The sequence below is a fragment of the Poecile atricapillus genome, chromosome 14 (genome assembly GCF_030490865.1).
Source record: "Poecile atricapillus isolate bPoeAtr1 chromosome 14, bPoeAtr1.hap1, whole genome shotgun sequence".
In the NCBI taxonomy this organism is placed as follows: domain Eukaryota; kingdom Metazoa; phylum Chordata; class Aves; order Passeriformes; family Paridae; genus Poecile; species Poecile atricapillus.
This window is the reverse complement of record NC_081262.1, coordinates 3,329,777-3,349,742: the sequence shown is the minus strand read 5'-3', so window position 1 is coordinate 3,349,742 and position 19,966 is coordinate 3,329,777. Positions and strand designations below refer to the sequence as shown.

At 46.9% G+C, this 19,966-nt stretch overlaps 1 protein-coding gene across 6 annotated transcripts in view; it reads right to left on the bottom strand.

Moving 5' to 3' along the window:
• Window positions 1–19,966, bottom strand: part of MGRN1 (mahogunin ring finger 1) — a 53,987-nt gene that overhangs the window by 7,924 nt on the left and 26,097 nt on the right. For all 6 annotated transcript variants that reach the window (XM_058849282.1, XM_058849280.1, XM_058849281.1 and 3 more), the window contains exons 5-10: window positions 14,792–14,909; window positions 11,660–11,726; window positions 8,790–8,842; window positions 6,477–6,524; window positions 3,450–3,518; window positions 1,393–1,552 (exon numbers count right to left, since the gene is read on the bottom strand). In XM_058849282.1, the coding sequence (XP_058705265.1) occupies window positions 1,393–1,552; window positions 3,450–3,518; window positions 6,477–6,524; window positions 8,790–8,842; window positions 11,660–11,726; window positions 14,792–14,909 (515 nt within the window). The remainder of the gene's footprint in view (window positions 1–1,392; window positions 1,553–3,449; window positions 3,519–6,476; window positions 6,525–8,789; window positions 8,843–11,659; window positions 11,727–14,791; window positions 14,910–19,966) is intronic.

Below are 19,966 nucleotides of genomic sequence, written 5' to 3'. Positions count from 1 at the left end.
CCCTTAAAGGTAGGTCACAGCAACATAAGAAAATTTTTTCATAAGAAAAACATGAGCACAGCCTCAGGAGTGCACTGTATGCTACAGCTTGGGTGGGAGACCCATTAAAACCTCTTTGGGTTCCTTCAGACCCCACAAACCTCAGCCCTGGGGTCCAGCTGTAGTGGTGAAGGGCTCCAGCTGAAGGGTTAGTGACTGTCCCCAGCACAGCCACCCCTCAGTCCTCCCACCACCACAGCTTTGATCTCCACTCCCTGCAGATCTCTTCTATCTGCAGATCTTTAATATTGCTTGTTCCTCTGTGCCAAGGGTGCATACAAACGAGCCAGACATCTGTACTGATACAGCTGTGAGAACTTGCCAGGCATCTCCCTAGTTCTTGCTGCAGCCAGCCCCTTCAGGATCAGCCTAGAGCCAGAGAACAGAGGTACAAATCTATCCTTGCTGCCTCTGCACTCCCCAGAAGCAGATTCCCAGGAAGTCTGAGATGGGGGCATTTTCCAAACAAACACAACCTACTCTCCTACAGCCTGCAGATGAGACAATCTGTGTTTTATAATGTGCTACTTATAGTCAAAGCTGTCTGGCGCTTCCTCTGGTGAGATCTTGCTTTTGGTTACTGCTCTTTGCCATGTTTGGACTTAACTTCTCAGGCCAAACATCCATCTTAGGTTCTTTATTTCTTTCCCTGAGAATTTTCAGTTAGAAGCAATCAAATACCTCAGAGACCAGGGGGCAAAACACACACTCTGCCCCTTCCAGCAAAAACACACATTTCTCAAGGGCCTCCCATGCCTCTGTGCTTTTGAGAAAATACACAGAATTCAGCAAATGCTGCCTGAGTGCCAAAACACGTATTTAAGTTTCTTCCATCTTTTGAGAGCTGAGCAATGAAGGGGTTAAGCAAATCCTCCTAACTCTTGGCAGAGCAAAAGACTCCAAACTGACTTATCTCATCCCTGCCTCCTGGTGAAATCTGGGTAAAGTTGTCAGAAGATTAAAAAAATCATGCTATGTACTTGAACAGCCCTCCAGTGGTACTGGCTGCTCTCTCAGCCAGAAATTCTCAGGATAAAGCTTCTCCATCCCTTCCTTTGGGGCATTTTCCATCATCTTCACCAAAACACAAGAACTGCTGACATGGCACAGCCCAGAGCACCTGCACCTTCAGATCCACCCCAGGGAGAGGTGAGTGGCCAGGGAGGCACTGGATAGAGAGCCACTCTCCTCTCCTGTCTGAGGACGTTTATTCTAGGTGCCAGCAATCTCCAGGTGCCAGTGAGAGCAGCAGCACGTGCGATGCTGAGCCTTAGGGTGGGGTATTCAACAGAGGCCGCTCCTCCCAGCCTGCTGTGCCTTATCAGGGGCTGGGGAGGGGGCCAGGGCACTCACGGAGCCTGCAGATGGGGCAGTTGTTGGCCTGGTAGCGCAGGGTGTCAGCACAGGAGTTGCAGAGGCAGAGGTGGCGGCAGGGCAGGATGAGGGTGTCCCGCAGGTCCGACAGACAAACCACGCACTCGTTGCTGTTGTCGCTGTTCTCGTCGTCTGAAGGCTGCAAGGGGAGGCAAGGGGTTGGCATGGGAGCAGTGGGGGCTATGCCAAGCTGCCAAGGGACAGGAGCCTGATGGAGTTTCCCACCCAAAAGTCTGGAAAATCTCTTTTTGCAGCTCTCAGCAGGAGCTCCTCAAGGAAAGCAAACTGTAGCCCACACAGCCCTGCTCTCATTCCTTCCTCTCAGGGCACTGTGAATTCATGGCAGAGTTGTCTTTCCCCAGAGCCATGTTCTATTCAGAGGGGACCCATTTTGGGGCAGGGATCCCCTTGACTGAGGCTGACCAGGAACAAGCTCCTGCCTCCCATCCTGGTGGCTCCAGGGTCAATAGGGAAGTGAACTCTTTGGTACTCTGGCCTTTCTTCCCCACAGACAGACCAGCCCCAAAAGTGTGCTTCCTGTCATTCCAGCTATGTCCAGCCCAGCTTCCACAGATCCCCAGAGCAATTGAGTGATTCTCCTGCACCCCTGTGCTGGCACAAGCTTTGATGCAGCTGCAGAAGAACCAGGCCAGGGTGCTCACCTGCCCACAGCTACCCTGGTAAAAGGCTCAGTGTGCACCCACTCAACATGAACACGCTTCACACCCATCTCAGAGCCCCACAAATTGGATCACAGACACTGATCAAGCTGGAAGAGAAACTCACACTCCAGCCACAAGACTTACACCAGAAAACTCCACAGTCTCCCCACTGATGTCACAGGAGTTGCCAGAGCCCACCATGATGACCCAGGATGGGGTCCTCTCCACCTTCACTGGGGTCCCCTTTGGTCACCAGGGCGAACACATGGGCAACCTCAGTGTAAAAACAGCAATTGTGCTGCTGCCACATCCTCACCCAGCCTTTTTTTGAAGAGAGAGCAGGCTCTTTGCTGTCCCACTCACATGGTCTGATGAATGAGGAAGAACAAAAATGGCCCCAGGCCACTTGTCTGATGGGCCAGGAACATGGGATTGCTGGATCACGAGAATCATCACAAGACCTTGGTAGGCCCAAAAAGAAACCCTCAATCCTGTCAGTAGATCCTGTGCAAGAAAAATCTTGGAAAATACTTTTCCCTCCTGCCTCTTTGGGTGCTACCTGTTGGCACAGGCAGACAGGGACCACAGGATGCTCTGGGAAGGACACTGGAGAGGAAATCCTGCTTGTCTTGCTCTGTGGCTACTCCACTGTGTGCAAATCATGGACTCCACAGCCTGGAGCAGTGTGATCCCAAGGCCAGCACTGGCTACACTCCACAGCCCAGGTGGCAGCAAAGGGCAGCTCTACAAAGGCTAAAGGAAGAATAAAGCAGTCACACAACCTGTGCAGGGCTGTGCAGCAGGCTGGGATCCAGCAGCAGCTCCTGCCTCAAGATGGGAAATGTTTCTGGTTATGGCATTTGCGTATACATCCCTTAGAGGTGCTGTGCTCCCTCCTGCTGGGCAAGAGGAATGTCTCTGGACACTTGCAAGTCCCAGAGAGCTCAGTTTGAAACACTACAGGAACATGCAGAACCCCCAAGCAGAACATGAAGGAGCCACAAGAGCAAAGCACAGACACCATGACTGCCTTGACTGCAGAGAAACAGCAACACTGGCTCTCTACAAGCCCTAAAAAATCCGACACACCCCTAGGGCACTGATGCCCTTCTCCCCTAGCAATCCCAGCCACAGGGAACATCCTCAAAAGCCTCATGCTGCCCAAAATTACCTCAGCACAACTCCACTGCCTGTTTGGGCCTGACACCAAGGATGATCTGCCATCCCTGGGCTTCCTGGGTGCCTGCAGGAATGACACAGACTTGACTCTGGGAAGCACCTCCACATTGCCCTGACAATCCCCATTGTTAAGCTCAAAAGCAGAAGGTGCAGGCAGGAAACTCCCAGCTGAGGGAGCCTCCTGGGCACCTTTACCTTGGTCTCCTGGTTGTTTTTGTTCTCGATGCCGTAGATCTCCTGAAGCAGGTAGCTCACCCGGTCAACCTAGGGGAGAACACCACAGCTGGAGTGACAGCTGCTCTGTCCTTACTGGTGTTATGATCACCTTCCCTCCCTCCCTGTGTCAAATGTCCATGTTACACCCAGAGCTCCCCTATAGTGACATGAAAATGCAACAGAAACAAATATTGCAAAGGACAGCTGGAGAATGAGTCTCTCCTTGCTCAAAAAGTAGAGCCCATCCTGCCTGGTCTGAGCAGAGAGTAACGAAAGTGGCTAGCTGGGATATCAAAATCATCTAAAAACAAGTACTCTGCCTGTCCCAGACATCAGGAATACACACCCACAGCTCAGATAATCCAGAGGCAATCACCCTTCTACAGTCCTCACCTCTGTGAGGCCCTGCTTAACTTTAACCAAGATGAACTTTCACCCATTTTTGCAATCTCAGAGGATGGGCTGTGCCAACAGCTCCTTACTGGCACACCAGTGTTCATCATGCACCTCTCTGTTCATCCCCTGGGAGCATAAGGTTAAGCTACTGAGGACAGACAAACCATGTCCCTTAGCAAGAGAAGCACTTGAGGAATAACTCTATGTTAGTGCAGTGTCATTTACTGCCATCCCCACACCCTTGGTGGCATCTCTAAATTTGGGGTGTGGTGGCAGAAGGTGCTTGAGGCACAGGTGGAAGTTGCTCAGAGCCCCAGCCTGGGAGAAATCCAAGCCATGACTTCTGGAAACTGGCAGCTGCCTGCAAACCCCACTGAGCAGCTGAATTCCAGCACTGAGGCAGTCAAGATTCAGTCCTGTTAAACATCTTCATTGATGATCAGGATGGGGGGATCAAATGTAACCTCAGTAAGTTCACAGACAACACTAAGTTTGGTGGGAGTGTTTATCTGCTGGATGGTAGGAAGGCTCTGCAGAAGGATCTGTAACACCAGGGGAGGAGCAGGTTGGACACCAGGAGGAATTCCTTCACAGAAAGGGTTGTTAAACATTGGAAAGGGCTGCCCAGGGAGGTGGTGGAGTCACCATCCCTGGAGGTGTTCAAGGAATTACTGATCTGGGTGGCATGGTGGTGATCAGTCACAGGCTGGACTCGATGATCTTGCAGCTCTTCCCCAACCCAAATGATTCTGTGATCTGGTGCTACACAGCAGCTTCCCCAGAGCAGGATGTGTTCCTCCACAGAAACCCTCATGACAGGTAAAAGGGTGGTTGCAAAGTACCAAAGAGGCACATCTCACAAAAAGTGGGAGGAAACACTTTCCTGCCATCTCCAGTAGCTGTCCAGCTCCCAACATGCAGTCAAGCCAAGCCACCAACACCCCAGTGCTAAAAAGAGCTCATCAATCCCAGTGCCTCTGTAATTTCCATGTCAAACTGGCCTCTCTCCTCTCCTCTTGTCACTGCTCAGAAGAGGAGTGGCTTTGCCCAGCCCATTTGCCAGTTCAGAAATGCTCTGAGCTGGGACACAGCAGTGATAACAAACCAATTCCAGAGTCTCCCTGTGTAACTCAGTGTGCAGCTCACAGACAATCTGTTCTAGGCCTGCATTTCATGGCAATGAGATCAGCTGTTGGACTGCTGAGCAAAATCCTCTGCAGTGGCTCACAACTCACCCAGGAAGTTTGGGAACAATTATGTGGGAGATGTTCTTTTGTAACTTGGCATTTCAAAGAGAGCCTTGTTCCAGCATCCTGACTCCTCAGAGGATCATGATGAGTGACTGTGAGTGCAGAAGTTGTCAGCTCAAAGCAGAGAAGAGGTCAGGAAGAAAGAGGCCCAAATCCCTGCAGGAATCTGTGTTCCTTTTGACTTCTTCCCTCTAAAAATCCTGAGGAGCTTCTATCCCAGTAGGGAAAGGGTGAGCAGTGCAACAAAGCTCTTCCTGGGAAAAACTCTAGGTTTTCAGAGTGGGAGTAATTCAGAAGGAGCAGGTAGCTGTACACAGTGCTTCACCTTCATGATTCTCCAACCCATCCCACACCATGTCATCCTTCCAAAGGCTCCTGCTGCTATTTACAGCCTCAGCAGATGCACATGGAGCCACTGGCCAAGTCCAGGTCATGGTTTTCTGCTGACCCATCTGTTTGTATTCATCCATGCTGACTTTCTTCAGACAGGTTGGTGCTTACACTACAACTGATCTCAGCACAGAGCAGCTCAGCTCATGCACTGCTGCTTCTTGATCGATGCCCACAAAAGGCACCCACAGCCCTGGCAGTGCAGGGAGGGGAAGGCAAAAGAAAAGCAGGAATGGCAAAGAATGTACAATGTTACACAGATGGTTTACTCCAGACACAGACTCTACACCTCTGCTCTGCTCTCCTAAGGGTGCAGATGCTATCTCAGTTTCAGTGGTGCTGTGTGTTTTTCTAAATGCCATCTTGAGCTATGATTACTGATACTGCTTGTAGTTCTTTTCCGACCCAGGGATTGGAATGAACATCTTAGAGCAAAGAGTGTCTTATTAAGGCGTTTAATGACCTTCTTTGTAACAAAAGGCACTTAATTCAAATCAGAAACCCCTAGCTACCAAGTAAGCAGATGAAGTGAAACCCATTTAAAGCTAAAACACAGCACACAGGTAAAGCTCAAAGGATCAACCACCAAAATTTCATCTCTTTCCTGAAGACATTTCAAGCTGATCCTTGCAGCAGAATCACTACCAGATTTCTTTTCAGAAGCTGAAATTCTTGGCAATCTTAGCAGCTTGCAGTTGCTTATGTATTTCTGGTTATGCAGGACTGGATGCAACCTCAGTCTTTGTAAGACACTACCCAGCTTCTGCACATCACACCAGACCAGGATGGGGGACAAAACTGCAAAATTAAGGGTGCCCAGTACCTCACTGCCTTTGCTTACAAGATCTGAGCTAAGAAGGTGAGATCTCAGGCTCCCAGTGAACACCAAAGCTTCCCACTGGGGACAGCCAGGCACCTGTGGGACACCAGCAAGTCTTTAATCAAGAGTAGAAAGGAAACAAGTACTTACAATTTGCTTCTGTTTTAGCGGTTTCACAGAAAAACTGCCATCAACGTGCTAGCAGAGAAAAAAAAAAGACATTAAAGCATTAAATAGCTGGAGTGTACAAATCAGAAAGGGTCTTGTTTCAGAGCTGGTGTCTGCTAGCTAAGGGGAGAGTAAGGTGTGTATCAGCAGGACAGTCTGGATGGCAGCAGTGCCCCCCAGCAGAGTTAGTGGAACAGGATATTGGAGAGCTACTGGTCTGCTCCAGTGCAGAGCCAGGTGGACTTGGCTCCAGTTAAACCTGGCTGAAGTGGGTCAGAGCCCCCACAAAACTCCCCTGGCATACTGGATGCTTTCAGGTCCAACTGGGTGCAGACACTTCTTCAGCCAGTCCAGCAAGACTTGGCAGGGATATTTATTAACACCCAAAATAACACCAAGTGACAGAATCACTCAAGGCCAGAGCCCTGGCAGAGCAAGGGGCTGCCATAAGGCTGAGAACAAGGTTTGTCCACTGAATGGAGTCAGAAACAAGTCCCATGTGCTCACATCCTCAGAGCTGTGGAGCCTTTGATTTGCTCAGGGGCAGCAAGCATAGCTGGAACAATTCTGTGTGTGCTTGGTGCCAGAATTAATGATGGGAGTAGGGTGCCAGTTGTACTTTCCCCATTATCCACAAGGGCCACTACACTGAAAGAAATGAACTCCCCTGCCATAGCCTAGGGAGCAGCATCAGGGGATGCTCCAGCAGGTCCTGTGAGCAGCTGCAAATCTGCATCTGTTTGCTGAAGGAGTTTCAGAAGGAAGGGACAACAGCATTGCAGCACAGACAAAACAGTCCTGTTTTCAGGCAAACAAGTTTCTGCCTTTGGAGGAGCTGCAAGGTCAGACTACACACAGGATCAAGGTTATTCCTCTGATCTTAAAGATACATACATAGCAAGTTACAAAGTCCTGCTGGTCTGTTTTTCCTCTGAACAAGCTCTGGGGATCAGCAGTGCTCATTTATCAAGGACCTCCCCTGGATTTATGGACCTAGACTTCAAAAGCTGCAATTACTTTAAGGATGGGGAATATATTTTAACCAAACAGGGAGGATGAGGAACTCAACATGTACTTTGTGACTTTTTATTAAAAGCAAGATTTTAATCTTGTTTTAAGCATTCAGTGGAAGATGAGAGGTAAGAAGTGGCTGAACTATGACTGAAGGATTCCAGTGTGTTGTTTTTTCACATCAGCCAGAGAGGAAACTCCAGTAACATCCCTGCCCTGGTCCTAGGGGTGCTGCAGCTGACTCCATCTCATTTCTGACAGGTGTCCAATTGCAGGAGTAAAGCTACCAACAAAGCAAATGCTAAGAGCAGCCTTTCTAACAGGGGAAAACTCACTTTTTCACAGACCAAGTCCAACAAAAAAAGCAACCTAGAACACTTAGAGCATCTTCCAACCATATGCTTCCTTAGGACTGACTGTGCTTGCCATGCCCTCTGACTCAGCTTGTCATCATCCACATTATCCACCTTGGAGGAACAGAATTAGGACCTGGCAGGAACCAGGCACACTGAGATACAGAAGTCAGCCACTTGCCAGCTGGGAAGTGGAGAATTTCCAAACAGCATAGCACTGATGCTGCTCCCTCTACACTTCCAGCTCTGCTCCAGCACCTCTTGCCTCACCTCAGCATGTCACTACAAGTATCACCTGCCCAGAAAATGTGTCTGCAGTATTAGCACAATCAGACACAACAGGGTTATGCTATGGATAGGTCCAGTTATGGATATTGCATTTGTTTCCAGGGTCCAGTTTCCAAGGGAAGAGAGTTTGTTATCAAGGCTTGTGCACACAGCTTGGCCCTACCATGCAGACAGGGTTCAGTTACATCAAACACACCACTCAAAAGCAGTGGAACTCAGCCTTTACACAGGATGCATGCCAATCCTTCCAAGAGGCCTTGGTCCTATGTGTAAACTCAGGCTAACATTGATGCAACAGAGTCTGGACACAGCAGATCCAGTTCTCCAAAAATCATGAAACCCTGGAAAACTGCATGGAAGCAGCCATGGCCAACACCTTTCACCCTCCACGGGAGGAACACACCCTTTCCACACACAGGAAACACCCCTGCTGTTCTCTGAGTGACCAGCTCGGGTACAAATGATAATTACAGGCTGCACAGGAGCTGCTGCAAACGATTCTTGGTAGTACAGCAGCATCCAGGAACCCCAATCACAGGCCAGGACTCGTCTGTGCCAAGTGTTATATAAATACAAACTAATGACCTGTGGAAATGTTTACATACACAAGAACTGGGAGAGGGATAAAAAACCTCTCATTTACCTTTTCAAATGCAGCCAGAAGAACATGGGCATGACCAGTGACCTCAACCACCACTGCAAAAAAAGAAAGGGCAGAACTGGTTAAACCTCTCAAGCAGCACAAGCATAAAAGTACCCTGAGCTGAATTTTAGTCCACTTACAATTTCTGAGCTGCCATCTGTTCTATTTTCACCTTCTCCTGCATTTAGAACTTTTCTTATCTTGTCATCAGGTTGGCTCAGAACAGAGCAAGAACAAAACCCTGCTGGGCTCTGTGATGGACCCTACACAACCATGCCTTCATTGTGCTGGGTGCTCCAAACCATCCCACTTTGTTAGCAGAGGTTGGAAAGGGACAGTAAAACAAAGCACTTAGTGGGATTCTCCTGTCCCCTGAAATTCCTGGGCTTAATTACCTGAATTTATCACAGATCTATCTGGTTTAATAGCAATTGGCAGCACTTGTAGCCCTGTTATTTATTACTTTATTTCAGTCTAGTCAGACATGCTTATAAAACATTTATTTCTCATACTGACTTCAGACACTGAAACATCCCTATCCAGCTTTGTCCAAAGATAAGCATTTTCTCTCTTCCAAACTTGAGGGTTCCCTCTTAATCCCACAGCAATGGGAAGGGGCTGTCAAAGGTTTCAGTATTGCATTCCTGGCTCCTTCAGCAAATAGAGAGAAGGTGAGGTACAATCCCAGTCTCTCTCACTCAGCACTCTGAGGCTCTGTTCAGCTCTAGCTGGCTGGATCCTTTCCCTGAATCCTCTTCAGACTCATCATATGGAAATGGGAGACAGAGCTTGTGAAGGAGTCCCAGAGGGAAGGGAAGGCATGGAAGCACTCATCCTGCTTGGAGTGATGAGGGCTGGGCTCAGCACAGGCAGGAGAGCTGCTGGGCAGCTCTGCCCAGAAGGTGCAGCTCAAGGAAGAGACTCCTGCTCTGTCTAAAAGGGAAAGGAGCTCCACAGCTTCCTTTGGACTCCCAGAACAGCAGAAACAACAGAGGAACCATTCACTGGACTATGGCACACAGACCGTGTTTGGAAACAGCTGTACGTGAAAGAGGGGAGATTTGCCTGCAGATTTGCTGGGTAACTGAGGTTGGTGATGGCAATTTGGAATCAGGAACACAACAAAATACAGAAAAGGGGGTTAAAACTGGGAATTCTGCTTGCTCCTCTCACTGCCAGCCAAGAGCAAGGCTACTCTATCTCTCAGAATAAACAAAATTCACATCCCTTCCCTCAGCCTGAATGGCCAAGGAAAGGTAACAATTCATATCCTCTGTGCATTCCAGGAGCGTGTGTGGCCAGAGTGGTGTGAGTGTGACCTGCTAACACTGCAAGCCATGGCAGAGTTCAGTCCAAACCAGCATCTCCCCAACTGCTATTTTAATTTACCATTCAACCTTATTTAACATAAGTGGTTCCAGGCCAGCTGTAATTTTCCAAACACACCACACCAGCTCCTTCCAGGCCCATCAGTTAAAAAAAAAAAGAACCAAATTACAAAATTTCCTCAAATCCCACTCAAACTCACACATTTTTTTGTGCTGATATTCTTTCCAGGAGGGGATTTAAAAGTTTAAAAGTTTTAAAGGTTTTCTAGGTTATTAAAATAGATGATAGTACATTATTGGCTAAGATTGGGCATGGAATGTACATAAATGTATGCTTCCCATACTGCCTCCTGTTCTATTTTTGATCCTTCTAGACATGCCCAACATTAAAGAGTATAAACACCTTGCCAAATGTTCCATAAACAGAGGAAGCTGGTTTATATTTATGGTCAAGAAATACACATATATGTCGATTTTACTAAGGGTGCCTGAAATCACTAAAAATAGATGCACTTTAGAAGTAATTTCCTTTATGTTGCACTGTGCTTTGTTAGTCACACTTCAAATTGGCTTATTCAGTTCTATTTCTGTCTGCTTGGAAGACTGTAAAATAATGTAATGAGTTTCTGGGCTTTTTCACATCTACAACATAAGAAACTGAGCAAGTGACTGACCTGAACAATGTGATCAACAATGGATTTTTTCTTTTCTAATTATCTTAAATTTTGTACAAAATGTTACAGAAGTGAAATGCTGGTCCTGCTGGCCATAAAACCCCCCAGTTTCAAAGAAAATGTGATTTCCTTGTGCCCTGTTTATTGCTGATACTCCAGATGAGCCCAAAAGCACACATCCCCTAAGGTAAATACCATGTAAGGTGGGTAATAATCTAAAAGCAATAATCTAAATAGTCACTGGACTACCCTCTCCAAAACAGCAGTGTGCTTTAAAAATAATCATCAATTAAACATAATTACGAATTATGATTAGTTATTATTTTTAAATAATCAATAATTATTTTTCCTGAAAGATTATGCTCTTCTATTATAACCATTCAACATCCTCCAAAAAAGCATCATTTTAAACTGCTGAATGAAGCTGCATTTGGCTGAAGAGTGACCTGAGTATTTTAAAGCCATTTCCTTTTCTCTGCCCTTTTCCAGGTTTTTAGGAAGACAGCTGACCCCTCAAGAAGGAGAAAAGACCAGCTCCACCCTCTTTGACCTATAAACTGCAAAAGCAAAACCCAACAAGCAAAGATGTCATTTGCTCTAATTTGTGTGCCTGGCACTGGTGGCAGAGCCAGGAGCTCTCCTAAACACTATTCCAACACTAAATAAATACCTGGCCATTTTTCCTGTAGAAAATGAAGGCTATTTTTAAAAGTATGTTTGTTATGTGGTTAGCTTGGCCCTTTTAATAAAGGGAAGTTTTGGTGAACTCCTGAAATATTTTTATTCCAAGGAGGTTAGTCCTGAAAGGGGTCACATAAGCTCAGAGGGAGCCAGGAGAAGACCATGGGAAGAGAAGAGCAATTCTTACCATCCCCTTCATCCACCACTGCTCGGATGACCACAGGGAACACGCCACGGTCCAAGTCAAAGTTCAGCTGAGGGAAAGAAATGAGTTGAGGTTACACAATTCACACCAGACTTGCCTGAAGACAGCACTGGTGATCATGTTAGTTCAATGAAGGGCTCTTCAGACAGACCCCCAGTTCCTGTTTTCAAAAGGACATGACAGAGCAGGAGGATTTAAAATTCCAAAAATTCAAATTCCAAAAATTTAAAATTTGAAACATCAACTTTAAAAGGGAGTAAACTCCAACATACACACACTCACATGGCACTAAACACCAGCAAAGCAAGGCAAAGGATCTAGGTTTGAATTCCAAATGGTATTTAATTCTCATTAATTCATGTATCCTAAAAGTCTTCTGAGGGATTTCCAGTAGGACAAATTTCTCAAAATATATCCAGTGTCACAATTTTGCCTACATACAACAGGATATATTTATTGGCTTTAGCACAGCAGCACATTGTGCTCCCAACACCACAAAGAGACCTTGGCTCTGGTATGAAGTTCCTGAAGACATAAGAGGAAAATCTGCAGAACTTCAAGCTCACATAACACTTTAACACCAGACTGATTTTCATCTCTTGGCATGTTATGAAATGCAGGTCCTTGAGCTTTTAATTGGTGAGAGTGAAAATTTGAGTGCAAGGGAAACAGTCTCGGTTTCTCCCTTTGCCCTACACTTCATTAAAGCACATCAAAAGCTCCGTGTCATCTTAGAAATACAAGGAAAAAGCAACCTTACAAATACTGTCCTAAGCCAGGAATGGAAGTGGCTCAGGGACTGAATTTCTGCTGTTTTTGTTAATTACTGACTTGGATGTTTTTGTCTCATCTCTTGCCAAGAGTGAAAAAAAAGATGTCATTTCACCCTGATGCTCCAGGTAATCTGTTTTCAGTTTCTCCATGAAAACTGAGACTCAATTCCAGGTGCTGCAGCGCTGTTCAGACAGTGTTTGGGGCTCCCACCACTTTGCCACAGCCCCAACATCATTTGCAGCCTGATTTGCTCCAGTCTCTCAAAAGATAAACCATTTGAAGGGAAAGTCTCATCACAGAACTGAGGTTGCTTTACCATATAAACTCCAGTGTTCTTGAACAAAAGGCCTCTTTAAGGCACCATTTCACATTAATTTTTAGGGCCCCGAACACAACTCACTCGACACAAGCCATACTCTATAATTTCCAAGCAAATCACTAAATGAAGAAGATAAAATAAACTTCTATAAAGCTTTTCACAGAACAACCCAACATAACATTAGTCTCCCTTCTTCCCCAGCCAAGACCTACGTCATATCCAAGTATTACACTAAGCAAAAATATTAAATAAATCTGGGGGTTTTGAACAACACCAATAACAAAGCTGGAAAGAAATCTGAAAAGTCAATTGTATGCAGCTAAGACACTGCCAGCTCTCTCAGATAACAGTGCTTCATTTTGGTGGCCAGTTAGGAAGATTTAGGACAAGGACCAATATGTAACACAGAGCTGACATGGGAGGGGAAACTCTTTGGAATCAAAGTGCTTGTTCCACATTTTTTCCAGCTCCCAGTAACACAAGTGAAAAAAGAAGAATCAGAGGATGCAGCAGAACAAGCAAAGAGAGCTGGAAACTCACTTTTCCTTTAAGCTGTCAAAGGGATGTGACTTTAGTACTTGAGTTAAAACCTTGCTGACAGGAACAAAAGTGAAAATTAAGCTTCTCAATTCTTTAAGAAGAAAGGGAACTGAGCTCTCTCAGACAACAGAAGGGATTGAAAAGCAGCTCTTCCAGGCTTTTGTAGGCTGAACTTGTGAAATCATCTATTGGCAGAGAAGCTAAGACATCAGGAGACCAGACTCTGCAGGCTCTTGGTAACTACCACAGCATTTGTTAAGGCACGGGACTGATTATAGTTGTAATTGTAACTTCAGGACAATAGCTATTCAATCTTTCAAATACATGAAAGATTACTTTTTTTTTTCCCTTTTTCTCCCCTTTTTTGTCTTTTTTTATTTTCTTAATAGGTAGAGTTATCTACCAAGGTTCACATACACAATACACTTGCACAGGCTTGGGTCAGGAAATGAACACCATTATCAGTGTGCACTTCCTGGGAGAGGGGTCCACATTTCTGTACATATTCTGTACATATTCTGTAGCAGTAGCTACAGAATAACTATTCAGCCTTTGAAATCTCTTATCACAATTCTGCACAGAGCAGGGGAAAGACCAAGGGTTTCCTTCCCTATGCCAAGGAAGCCCTTGGGTCAAAGTTTTAAGGCTCAGAAATGAGAGTCTTACTGTCCACGTTGGAATTTTACAGATACCAAAGATACCAAAATTAACAGGACTCCACAATGTTTGGTATGCAGAAAAGTCACAAAGCTTAATTAAAACCAAGCCCTGGTCTGTTTGCAGTTATGGGTTAAATTAAGAAGAGGAAAACATTCCTATATTCAGCATTGATGCACCAGTGTAAATCTGCCCCAGAAGAATATCCCTTCACTACACTGTACTGCTACAGATAATAGTGTAGGATGTGCCCCTTTAACAGAACAGGACTCTTCAGAGCAGTGATTTCCAATCTATTCTGACTATTCATATCATCTGTAATGTGTTTTGAGCACAAATTCCTAATATATGTGTGTTTATCATCTGTTGGTTATATACCTGTATTTCTGAAGTCCTCACCACACCCTGATGAATTGTATTGCATGCACCTCACTTCGGAGACCCCTGTTCTAGAGGACCACCCAAAAAACTGCAATATCTTAAAACTAAAACCCACAAAAACAGATCACAACAGACATTTGTTCCCACAAGCTCTTTGGCTGGCAGGGAGAAAGCAAAGTAAGGCAGGTTTTCCAGGAAAAGCTCCAGTGTCAATCTCTGCAGCCTCCCTCCCTCCTAAATCAGCTGATTGGTGATATCAAAAATCACCTCTCTGGATTTCCTCTGGCTTGATCTGCCTGCTCCTCCCAGGGCAGTACCCACAAAACACTCTGGAGGAACTTGGAGAAAGTGTCTTCCAGCCATAACTTTGTGACACTAAACAGAGGCCAGTGCTTCTGGGACAAGAGGGTGCAGAAAGAAAGGGACACTGAGAAGACACTTACCTCATCATCCTTCCACTCTGAGAAATCAATCTTGAAGGAAGGCAGGGAGAATTGCTGGCTTACCCCTCTCTTGTAATGAACTGTCTCGGACTGCAGAGAGGGATTCTTTGTGCTGTATCTGAAGGAATGGGGAAAAAGAAGAAAACTTGGTGTAACAAACAACTGCTCCCTGCTCGGCTCTTGCTCACTCCCGCCCATCGGCCTTTTCAGGAACCACAAGTGGCAGCTCTAAGGGCAGAGCTGGCAGGGGCTGGCAGCCATTCAGTGGGGACACAAAGAGGGAAGGGAAAGGTCAAAGCAAGAAGGTGAGCACAGGAAAGAGAAAGCAGCGCAGACAGGCAAGGTCTGATCGTGTCCATACTGACCTGCCTGGGTGTTGGAGTACAGGGGGGTGCAGCAGCTTGGCAAAGGCCTGCTCCCTAAATCCATGGCCTAGGCAACGCTGGCTTTAAGCCCAGCACAGTCCTGTTTCTGCAGGAAACCCAGGAAGAATGAGCTATGATCTAACACTGAGAGCAGACAACCCAGCACAGCACCAAAAGCTCTCCTGTGCCTCCCTAAGACAGCTCCACAGTGGGAAATGATGCTTGGCTTCCACCATCCTGCTAAGCCATTCCAATCCACTCCTCAATCCCTCCTGTGCTTCCCCAGGGGTGTTGCAACACCACCTCAGAGACATCAACCATCCTCCACCCCAGCCACCCAGAAAGAGTCACAATTCCACTGTCTCAAAGCTTGTCACTGAAACATCAGCACTGCCAGGCTGGGATAAACATCTGGAATGGGACCACAGCTGCCATCCACCATCTTCTGCACCCTGAGCCCACCTGGTGCTGTCCTCCCCAGGAGACATTTCCCTGCCCACTCCCCCTTTCTGGAGGGTGATGTCTTGAGCTGGATGTGCACAGCCTCTCCCAGTTCTGGCACAGGAGAGGAGGCAGTGAACCCCAAAGCAGGGTGGGAACAGCTGAATCTGCCTTTATCATCAAAGCCTTTCTTGTCAAATTACCAACTGTGTGTTCAGAGCACACTGACAAACTGGAGAGAGATCCCCTGCCCAAGAGACACTGCAGCAACATCCTCCCTCAGCACAGTGACAAGACAGGCTCCAGCTCTACAAGAAAATCCTTTGCCTTTCTCTGGAAAGCTACAACAGTTCCTGCACTCTCTGAGGATCCAGAAGGCCAAGTGTCACAAGATCCACGTTAAATGCTCAAAGGTCGTGACAAAGGGCAAGTTCACCACGTGCACTCTGCTCTTCCTACCAAGACAGGTGCATTAAGTTATCTATGACAATACCTTCAGAGCCCATTCTGTACTGTGCTGAAATTGTGCTGCTTTACTAGAAGGTCTCACTCCATCTTTTGCATTTCAAGCATGGTGAGGGGGAGATCAGAATGACAGGTCTTTTATATGTGAATTACAGAGCGAGCAATTGAGTGAAGTTTTATTTACTGAGTTGTCAAGCACAATGAATAGAGCTAGTCTGTATCTAGCTCCTTTTGTGGCACTCTCAAAGCTTCCCAGCTCTGCAGAGAAGCACAATTCTCCCTCCACAGCTGGGAAAGCAGGGGATGGAAGAGCGACTTATCTAAGGTGACAGCAAGTCAGGAACTTACTGGAAATAAAGTGCAGAGGAGAGAGTGGAGGTGGGAAAGGGGTGTAAACATGATGCTGCTGTGTGAATGCTGGAGGACTTGCATTTACAGCACCAGAAACCCAAACTAGGCTGCAACACAAAAACAAACAACACTCTTACAAGAAGGACAGGGCAGAATAATAGATTGACTTGCTGCTCTCATCGTCCCTGGGGAAAAGAAATAAGCCAAGCACATAGATTTTCTGAGCTGAAGAGTAGGACAGAATTATTAAGGAGCCTTCCCCAAGTGAGCTTTACGCCTCAGACTGTGTGACTACCTGGCCCCCTCTGCCAAAACACTTCAAACTTGGATCTGAACACCCAGATAACTCTGAACACATCCAGCCAGCAGCCAGTGGGTTGGTAAATTCCCTGGAAGTCTGATGACCCCTGACTGATTCACAGAAATGGATCATACTTCCAATGTGATGCAAAGGTTCTGTGCACAAGACCACATGCCCTGTGCTACACGGGAGGGAAACTTGACAAGCTGTTTCAAAGCAGATATCCTGCATATCAGGGTCTAAGGGGCCTCTACCCATCCCCTGCCCCTTTGGTTGGCATCTGCTGTATCCACAGTCATCTATTCCCTGCCCATGCTGCTGGGGGCTTACAGCAAACAATAGAAGGGAAGCTCTGTAGAGCTGTGCAGATGTGTTACAGAAAAAGAGAGCATGTATCAAAGAATAAAGGACAGCAGAGAAGCAACATGCTGCCTCTCTTTGCATGAATATGAAAGCTGAATGTTTGGGCTGCTGTTGTTCAGACTGCACTGGACCAGGCCTCCATCCAGGGGGACAAAACCCTCTTGTGACCACTGGCAGCTCAGGACAGTGGAGAAGTGAGGGAGGTCTGTCCTATAAGGTCAGGACCAAACAGAAATCCTCGGTCACATTATTTTAAACCTGTTTCTTTGCTCAGGTACCCCTGACAGCACAAGAATCACAAGCAACCCGAGGTACCCCCACTGCTGGCTGCAGCAGCAGCCCCCAGCTCTGTCCTCAGGGTTCCTGCAGCCCATCTCCTCCTGTGAGCTCTGTGACACACCTTTACTCCCAAAAAGCAAACTACACTCTGCACTGACTTCTTCTTCCCTAGTGTCAAACCTTTCTACCCCCAAAGCCAGCTGTGTATCAGAGAACCAGCAGGTCAGTGCCCCTGTGAGTATATCCCAGTGATTTCTGAGAGAACAGGAACAAACTAAAATTATTCCCCAGTCTTACTCTTCCTCTGCCAGCTGAGAAGCACTCAGTGCCTGCATGAAGAAACTCAATCTGTGGCACCTGCAGACCCTAAGCTGCTCCCTAGACTAAAGTGCCATGCTAGAGTTTGGCTAAACAGAGTTAAACTTCTGTTGCTACATGCTCACTGGGGTGTTTCCCCCTCTTCCTCATCCCTGGTCTGTGCCTGGGGAAGTTCTCAGCAGGGCACCAGTCCCAGCTCCTGCAGATTTCTTCACTGCTGTGCTCCCACTCAGCTGTGCCTGGATCTGGGGCTGTCTCAGGCAGGGCAAGGACAGTTCCTGTTCCCACAAGCACACTGGAACCCCTGGCTGAGAAATGCCACACGAGGATCCTGGCCAGGCTGACTTACACAGAACCCTGTCCAGACCCCATTCCTCAGGAAAAGCAGGATGCATGGAACAATGTTGCCCCTAGGTAACAGTTTTGACTAGAAATGACTGAAAGAATATGTGCTTTGAAGAACCTGTGGACAAAACAAGAGTTCTCTTGTTGCAGCTATAGGTGTTTCATGGCAATCTGGAAAGAACCAAGGACAAAGAGAGCTTCAGAGGGTACTCAGGAAACAATTCTGCCACTGCCACAGGCTGTGACTGCCTGGCAGGCTCCATGTCCTCTTAGAGGTGATGAAGAAGGAGTCAGTCAAGTTCTGCTGGTGTTCAACAGGGACACGAGGTGATGTGGAACAAGTATCCTCTCCTCTCTCTCCCACGTGCTCATTTTGAGGCAGGATCCCACAGGTCAGCTTTTGGGGAAGAGGGAAGTTGAACAAATGTTTCAACTCTAAGTGACTTTTACTGATAAAAGAAACACTACCAAACTACAGGAAGGCCATAGCCCTGGGTCTCAGTCAGAAGTAGATGAGATCCACCCCACAGAGGCTCCCACAAGGAGCATGCAGGTTAACCAGGTGCTAAGGCATTGCACTGCAATCTCTGAGTCTTCTCCTTCCCTCCTGCTTCCTTCAGGACCGAGTTTCCACTCCAAGCCAGGCAAAACAACCTCTCCCCATGCAGCTGAGACCCCAGTGCCCACATTCCCCTTCAGCCCCTGCAGAGCCGTGTCCCAGGAGCTGCTGGGAGCACCACGCTCCCGGCTCCAGCCAGGCTTCAAAGCTCACACAACAGCTACACAGAGAGGCACAAAGGCCACAACTCTTAACACAGACAGAGGGTTTGTGTGCTCGCTGAAATCTACAGAATTTGGCTCTCCAGCCTGTGAACTCTGCACACTCCAAGTGTTCCCTTGGGGACTGGTGTGTGCCTGGATCAAAGCCATAAAGGCTCGTTCCTAGCAAAACCCAGCGCTCGCCTCTGATTTCATCACACAGAAGAAATCTCTGCACAAAGAATTCATATTAATCACTACAGCCAAAAGCAGCAAGAGCACCTTTCAAAGGCCCTGAACAGGCAGAGGCTATTAAATAACCAAAGGAACATCTGAGTGTCTCTGTGTCCTACGCAAGCTTGAATGAAAACAGCCGCGGGCTGAGCTACTCGTTGGATTTCATTTTGTGACCCAACTCTTCAAACTTCCACACGCAGACAGAGCAGAGAATCATTGCAGTGTCATGTCCCCCATCAGCTCACAAGACTGTGGGAGGAGGTTTGGGATGAATGTAGCAGTCATTGCAAAACAAACAAGGAAATGGGGTTTATTTTTTTTTAATAAATCCATTTGCACATCAGCAACACAGACAGCACAGCCCCGGAAAGGGCAAGGATTGCAGAGCTAGACTGACCTATTTTCATTCTGTTTTCTCTTTATATTGAGAAAATAGAACTTGGCAACAGCACTGGGATATGGGAGAGACTCTTTTCTGTTCAAAAAGGAAGATATTTTTCATAAGAATGGACTCAAAGACTCAAACCTCTCACGTCATATTTATCATGAACTCCTGATCTGCCTGGATTGCTCATGCCTTCAGAACTGGCTCTTTTAAGTGCTTCCAGCTACAGGCTTGGTTTGACTTCTTCCCCTGAGGAAAGAACTGCTGCTGTCATGTTTGAACTGCACAATCCTTCCTGCTAGTCAGCAGGACACCTACAGCTGGAAAAGTCCCAGGGGCACTCCCAGGAGCAGGTTAATGGTGTGCATATCCAGGATTTTGCCAGACAAGGCAGGGATGCATTCACAGGCAGTGGAGCACTCATAAAAAGAGAATACAAATATCTCTGAAGCCTGCTCCAAAAACACACTTGTCTCCCAAACCAAGGGTATCTAAGGTACAAATACATGAACCAGGGCATGCAGAACCTGCAGGAGAAGGCAGGCTTCAACTGGAAGTCTTTTAAC